Source organism: Erythranthe guttata, chromosome 9 (genome assembly GCF_056151865.1).
Source record: "Erythranthe guttata isolate IM_541 chromosome 9, IM_541, whole genome shotgun sequence".
Lineage (NCBI taxonomy): Eukaryota > Viridiplantae > Streptophyta > Magnoliopsida > Lamiales > Phrymaceae > Erythranthe > Erythranthe guttata.
The window spans coordinates 11793027-11800911 of record NC_142541.1 but is presented as its reverse complement, the minus strand read 5'-3'; the positions used below and the strand labels follow the sequence as shown (position 1 = coordinate 11800911).

The 7885-nt window shown below is 30.3% G+C and overlaps 1 protein-coding gene across 1 annotated transcript; it reads right to left on the bottom strand.

Moving 5' to 3' along the window:
• Positions 1-4166, bottom strand: LOC105955050 (Zinc finger C-x8-C-x5-C-x3-H type family protein). The gene is made up of 6 exons (XM_012978749.2): positions 3220-4166; positions 2067-2132; positions 1697-1816; positions 1358-1600; positions 579-851; positions 1-400 (listed from the first exon to the last, which is right to left on the bottom strand). The coding sequence occupies exons 1-6, from the start codon at positions 3937-3939 to the stop codon at positions 224-226; spliced, it is 1599 nt and encodes a 532-aa protein (XP_012834203.2). The 5' UTR covers positions 3940-4166; the 3' UTR covers positions 1-223.
• Between the last annotated feature and the right edge of the window lie 3719 nt (positions 4167-7885).

Here is a 7885-nt window from a genome sequence, read left to right as displayed (position 1 = left end):
TTTTAATGTTAGAAAGAAAATATACATATAAGAGATAAACTTACAAATCCTATATGCTTCAAGTAACACAGAACTTCTACATAAGGGTAAGTCTAAGTCAGTTAATAAAGAAAGTCAGTCATGCTAAACTTCCATTTTTCAAGTCTTCCAATCCTCTGATAACTTAATAAAAAAAAAATAAAAAAAAAAAAAAAAAAAAACAGATGAGTTTTTAGCTTTGCTTTCATTTCCTGAGCCCCGATATTTGACCCCGATCGAATGCTGCCGATATTTGACCCCGATCGAATGCTGGTGGCTGAACAAAAGGAGGCGGCGATGGTCCCATGGAATGGTCATATTTGCAAGCAGGTCCATACTTGCAAATTCCGTACCGGTGATAGTGTGTACATATGGGCTGATCCTGCAATATATTATACCAACAACAAGATTAACACCACCAAAACTCACAAGAAAATTTGAATTCAGAAAAAGAAATTACAAGTACATGTAGAAAAAAAAAAGAAAATTCGATTTGAACTAGTCACTAAAAAAGAAACAGACACCATAAACGAGAGTGTGCTGAAATGAAAAGAACTTACAGGTCGAAGGGGCAGGCCTTGGTCATTGAGTGAAAAAGAGTTGGCTCTGGGGTTGCGATTCTTGGGATGGTTAAATTTGCAGTTGAACTTGAATTTGCAGTCACCGGTTTTTATGAAGAAACTGCACTCGGGTTCACCGGGACGTTCTGGATATTCTTCGACTGCCATACCATGTTGTTGTTGCATTGGGAAGTTAATCTCAGTTGGTAGATTGTTAATGGCAAAAGCTGGAGGTGTAGGTAGGCTCCTCTCAGATGTCGGGTAGGTCGTACCCTAAATTATTGTAATAAAAAAACATGACGGATAAGACACAGCAGTAAGGGCATTAATGTAATAAGTCACATGGATTTTGAGGTAAAAAGTAAAAATCTGCCTTTACGAAACTAAAGAAATCAAGAACTAGAAGATTAGGTGTGTAAAATACAAAGATCCCTCCTCGTAATAATTATTTTATGGGTACATCTAGGGGCAACTTCATATGTTACTGGTTTGAGTAAAACGGAGATTCTTCTGGGCAAGACATTTTAAATAAAATACTCCCACAGGGTGTTTAAGTAATTTAACTATGGGCGTTCAACGAAAGCTCAATCACCACCAAGCGTGAAGCCCAAATGAAAAGGACAAAAATACTAAATTAGGAAACACACACAAACACAGAGTATATGTTACGAACCCTACGAGAACTAAAAGAAACTAATTCTTGACCCATCTTTGAATCTCTTACACAGGAATAACCGAATAAGTTAATGTGAAAACACTCCAAAGAGTAGAGAAATTACCTGATACCGGTTGTTCCATTCTTGATTAGGAGTAGAAGTGCCTTGATTCGAAGGAAACATTACAGGTACAAATGGAGAAGTGTTAGTTAATGCCCTCGGCGAAGACCATGAAGAGCCATTGTCATATCCAGAAGGGGACCCGCCACCTACAGGCACTGTTTTAGGTTCGGGATGATGAAACCTGCAGTTCGACCCATACTTGCATGACCCAGTGCGTAAGTAGTACGGACACTCTTTTTCTCCCTGTAATGAATAATACAATCTTTAGTATTTTATGACATCTTTTATTTGAAAGCAGAACATCTTTTGTAGAATTGAAATTATGAAGAAATATTATACGGGTCGAATCGGCAGTCCTAGAAAGTTAAATGCTGGGTTGTGGAATGTGGAGCTTTTCATCGGACCGTGAGAGTATTTACAATCCTGCCCATATCTGCAACCCACTGATGTAAAGTGATACTGCAAAAAGACGAATTAAATTGCTGCATCAGATTAGTTGAAAATAAAAGACGGGAAAACCTCAAAATTAAGACATGTATCTTCAAATCATATGGCAGAAAGATGTACGGAGGAAATATGCAGCAAACGTTCCACAATATGATATCGATATATTAAATCATTAATTCCTAGGAATTAAGATAACATTCAATCATACAGCAGTTAAGTTAATGATTCCGAAAAAATAAAAATTAAACACATTAATAATCACCTTGCATTCAGTCTGCCCTGCCTTTTCGGAGTTTTCTTCCCTGTGATTAGCTCTCTCTTTAACACCCTGAGAATAAATTCCATAATCAGAGGAAAGCAAATGGCCTGGTACAGGTAATGAACTTGTAGTACTTCAAAGGATTCAAAACAGTTCGCTGAACGTTGAGGTATGAAGTGCTGACAGCTAAGCAATAAAAAAAAAAAACCCTTTTTCGCAACCAAAAATGCTACTTTTAAAATGTGAATTTGACACAAATATGACAAGAACACGACTAAAATCTTTGATAAAACGTAATAACAAATGTACCATTAACCTTGCTTTAGGGAAGAGAAACACTCTGAAACAAAAAGAACTGCACAATGCAAAAAACATTCGGAATAAAAAAATGTACTCCACATTTTTTTTTCCCTCTAGCAGAGCGACGAAAGTCAAAAGTGAAGTAGCAAACTTCAGCCCTCTCAAGCTCTAGAACAAAACCATTAAAGTGCAACAGGTTACGAGATCTTGAGCCAGTTTTCACTGGCCCTAACAACCGACCAAATAGCAACAAAACTGGGGAAGAAAATTTTAATAGATACTAAAGAGATTTTAGTGATGTGAAATTTCTTTTACATACCCGAATTTTTTTTATTTTACATGATATGACATGTTGAGAAACTCTGATCAATCAAATGATTTGTGATTACCATGCAATCAACAACAAAACGTACACATAAATACAAATACATGCATTCGATTATTTATGCCTTCTGATTCAAATCAAGTAATCAACAGACTGAATATATGCTAAATCCCACATAAAAAACGTACAGTGCTATCCAAGCAATCAGACAGTTTGCCTATTCTCTTCAAAATGCATTTATTAAAGCAAACATTTTTTACAAAACCATACAATTTCACTGATCAAATAATACTCGGTAAATTATAAGCAATGCTCTAAAAAACGAAACCTTAAACAATACCACTAAAAAATTCAAGCAATGCCCTAAAAAAAATGATAGCTACTTTAGATCGGTCAAATTACTGCAAATTATACACATGCATGCATCGGACGAAACATTCGAAGAAATCAGACAACCAGCTTCAAAACTATAATTTCCATAAATCTAAGCAAAACACATATAACATGCACAAATCTAATCAGTACACTAACTTGAGATTTTCTCCGAGGCGGGTGATTGAACTTGCAATTCGTTCCGAATTTACAAGACCCGAACTTCATATAGAATGCACAATCCTCCGCATCGGGCCGAGTTGGATAGTTAATCTTTCTCCGGTTAAGACTATGATTAGGCCTAGCTAACTTTTCTACCTCTTCTCCAAACCCTACCTCCTCCCTATCATTCTCACTACCCCCATTCTCATTTTCTTCTTCAAAAATCTCTGCATCGTTTTCGTTATTTTCTTCACCAACATAATCAATTTCCGCCATTTTCATCGCATTCCCCTCATCGTAACCCTCGTTCGCTTCTTCTACCCTCTCTGAATCTTTCCCATTCTCCCCTTCATCAAAATTTTCAGTTTCCACTGTTCGAAAACCGTTCTCTTCCTCCTCCTCAGCGTCAATGGCCTCTAATCTCATGGAGGCAGCCTCCATTTCAGCCTGAAAAATGGCAAGCTGAAAAAACTCTTTCTCAAGGGAAATCCCTAATTCTAATTCCGCTTCCTCCGAGGTGGTTGAAATTCCCTCATCCATCACCGCCTCCGCCGCAGCCTGCGGTGGTGGATCACTCACGGAATCGGAGGCATTCGGCTGATCATCGGCGGCGGTGGTGGTTGGATCAAACGGCGCCGCGTCGGGGATCAAAAGGCCAAGCCCTAGTTTTTGAATTGGGGGTTTATCAGAGGTTGATGATGCTGGTGTTTCGGCCATTTTTTAGTCACTCCGCATTTCTAACGCAAAGGAAATCAATGGCTTAACAGTTTGGTGCTTTCTCACTACTTTAAAAATATTGGGGTTTTGAATTGATGGAGTGTGGGGTGTGTATGTGTGTGTGTTTTTGTGTGTGAGAGAGAGAAGAGAGAGAGAGAGAGTGGGGAGAGAGAATATTTACCGACAGCAGAGCTTTCTTCGTGGGTGTGTTAAACTGTAAATGTGTCTTGGTGTGAATTAAGGCTATGTTTGGAAGCATTTTTGTTTTGTTTTCATTGTTTCCCCAAAACAAAATGGGATTTATTACACTTTTCAAATCATTTTCTCAAAACAATTTCAAAAGTTTCTCTCTCCTTCAGACATGATGTGACTGCTACAGTAAAATGATGTGACTGCTACAGTAAAAAATGTCTTCACTAAAAAACAAATAAACATCACTTCATCTTTCAATTTTTTTCTTCAAAAATACCTTTTTCTAACACCTTTAAACATGATTTGACTTCTACAGTGTATTTTGTCTCCTTCCAAAATACAAACAAACATTACTTTCATTCTCAAATTATTCCCCCAAAACATATTTCCTCAAAATGAAATCAAAATAAGATTCAAAACGCTTCCAAACATTAAGTTTCTTCCTTATTTTATTGTTTCTTCATGTATTGAGAATTTGAGATTAAGGACACGTTTGGCTAATCTTATTTTAAATAACTAATAAAGTTTTAAGACCAATAAATTATTGCATCTTATTTTAAAATTATTTTTTTAATTGTTTGAGATAATAATTTTATTTGTTATTTTTATTTATTATAAGATCTTAAATAAAAAGGTGGTGTATATGTATTTTTAAAAAAAATGTCTTATTTCCTCTTCAACTGCTTATTTTAAAAAAAAAATTACAATATTTCCTTAAAAAAATAAAAAACACTTTGAAAGAACTTATAAGCTCTTAAATAAATTATAAGCTCCTTTTAACATTTTATAAGTTTAGCCAAACACCCTCTAAGGTGGAGTTTGTAAAAGTTTATTTAAAATTAAAAGTTTATAATTCTGAGTTAAGTTGACTTTCCATACTTCTTTTCAGAAGTTTGATGTGTTTGGAAATGGGTTGAAAAATCAACTTAAATTGAAAAAGTTTATTTAGGGATATATTTTGAAATTATAGCTTAAAGCAATTTATTTTAAGCAAAACAAAAGTAAAAGTTGATTTTGCATATATTTTAGTAGATTTTGAGAAGAAAAAAAGTCATAATATATTTCGAACTTTTTTTTTTCCGCAAACACCCATAACTCACAAATGCTTGTGGGGATTTGAGATGTTATTGTTCGTGACAATTCATTTAAAAGTGGTTCACTATATTATAACTTAATAAATGAGTAATAAGTAAAAATTGGAGCTCAAAATACTACCAAAGTCAACTATTTAGGTGGTATTAGTAAATGTTTATTCAAAAGTAGAAGTTGGTGATAGTTTTTACGATATATTTGTAGGAAAAAATATCCTATAACTTTACTGAATAATTATCGCGTGTGTATATATATATATATATATATATATATATATATATATATATATATATATATATATATATATATATATATATATATATATATATATATATATATATATATTTATTAGCGTATATATATTATATATTACATATATATTATTATTATTATTATTACTAGTAATTGTACCCGTGCGATGCACGGGACAACAAATTGCATTGTTTTGATGTTGTTGTAAGAATATAAACAAACCATTGATTTATCGTATCATCAAAATTCTATTATACTGGAACATTATTAAGTATACTACATACAAAAAAAAGGAAATAACTTTACTGTTGAATAATTTTCCAAATGAATTGAATCAGTTAATACCAGTAGATTGAAAATTTGAACCAGGAAAAAAATCATCAACTATGCTATCATGTTGAGCTTAAAAGTAATTAGATTTAATAACTTAGTTAACATAATCAAAACTAAACTATCGACAACATAAAATGCCATCTATACATCTTGCATCGGAACTAAGCCCTTCTCCACTGCCTCATTTTAAGGCTGTTTTGCCGCTGGAATTAACAATTGGAAAATTAAGAAACAAAAATAAATATAAACAATAAATTAAATATCGCATACAAACAATAAGTCTTGAAGGTCGACTTCCAATAGCTTGTGGCTCCGCCCATTTTTGGTTAATCCTCTCAAATCATCCATTTCAATAACATGTCCAATAACATATAAAATGAAATAATTGTTATACATAAAATTTGAAAACTTTGGTATAAATTAATGAAACACATAATTTAACAAAATGAAATTACCTATAAGCCATGATGGAAAAAGATGTAAACTAATTGTCACACAGTCAATAGGATGAAGAAGATAAAAAAAAAAAATCTAAAGTCGGGTTACCAAAAGAAGAAGCCTTAGGTAGGGAAGAAATAAAATTCAAATGTTGCAGACATTATGTAAAACGATGTCACAAAATTCGCTAGGGATGAAAATCAGATTTATTTACCCTTTTCTGTAAAAATCGAAAATCAGATTATTATAAATAATATCTAGGAGAATTTGATGAAAATCGATAATAATATTTAAAATAATATTTAGGAGATAAAAAAATGATAAAAAAATCAAAAAATAATATTTAGGAGATAAAAATCTGATAAAAATCGAAAATAAAATTTAAAATAATAGTTAGAAGATAAAGTGGATAAAAATCGAAAATAATATTTCAAATAATGTTAATGAGATAAAAGTTGATAAAATACGAAAATAATAATTAGAATAATATTTAGGAGATAAAATATGATTAAAATCAAAATTATTATTTAAAATAATATTTAGGAGATAAAAATTTGATACAAATCGAAAATAATATTTAGGAGACAATAATCTGATAAAAAACAAAATTAATATTTAGGAGATAAAAAACTAATAAAAACATGATAAAACTCGAAAAAAATATTTAAAAATATTATTTAGGAGATATAACTTTGATAAAATTCTAAAATAATATTTAGGAGATAAAAATCTGCTAAATTTTGAAAATTATATTTAAAATTATAGTTAGGAGATATAAAATTGATAAAATTAAAAAAATAATATTTATAATAATATTTAGGAGATAAAAATTTGATAAAAATAAAAAATAATATTTAGGAGACAAAAATCTGATAAAAATAACAAATTATATTTAGGGGATACAAATATGATAAAATTCGAATATAATATTTAAAATAATATTAAGGAGATAAAAATTTGATAAAATTGAAAAACAATTACAAATATGACATTAGGGTTTCTTAGGGTTGCCCTAGCGTTTCTTTCTTTTATATATAAGATATCTAGGAGATAAAAAATTGATGAAAATCGATAATAATATTTAAAATAATATTTAGGAGATAAAAATTTGATAAAAAATCAAAAAATAATATTTAGGAGATAAAAATCTGATAAAAATCGAAAATAAAATTTAATAATAGTTAGGAGATAAAAATTTGATAAAAATCGAAAATAATATTTCAAATAATGTTAATGAGATAAAAGTTGATAAAAAACGAAAATAATAATTAGAATAATATTTAGGAGATAAAATATGATTAAAATCAAAATTATTGTTTAAAATAATATTTAGGAGATAAAAATTTGATACAAATCGAAAATAATATTTAAGAGATAATAATCTGATAAAAAATAAAATTAATATTTAGGAGATAAAAAACTAATAAAAACATGATAAAACTCGAAAAAAATATTTAAAATATTATTTAGGAGATATAACTTTGATCAAATTTGAAAATAATATTTAGGAGATAAAAATATGCTAAAAGTAGAAAATTATATTTAAAATTATAGTTAGGAGATATAAAATTGATAAAATTAATAAAAATATTATTTATAATAATATTTAGGAGATAAAAATAAAAAATAATATTTAGGA

Excerpts from the sequence above, each read along its gene's own strand:
- LOC105955050 (XM_012978749.2), bottom strand. The coding sequence starts at position 3,939 with ATGGCCGAAACACCAGCATCATCAACCTCTGATAAACCCCCAATTCAA. Across the intron at positions 2,133-3,219 it reads CGCCTCGGAGAAAATCTCAA|GGTGTTAAAGAGAGAGCTAA; the intron begins GTTAGTGTACTG and ends ATTTATTCTCAG. Across the intron at positions 401-578 it reads AAGGCCTGCCCCTTCGACCT|GATCAGCCCATATGTACACA; the intron begins GTAAGTTCTTTT and ends AATATATTGCAG.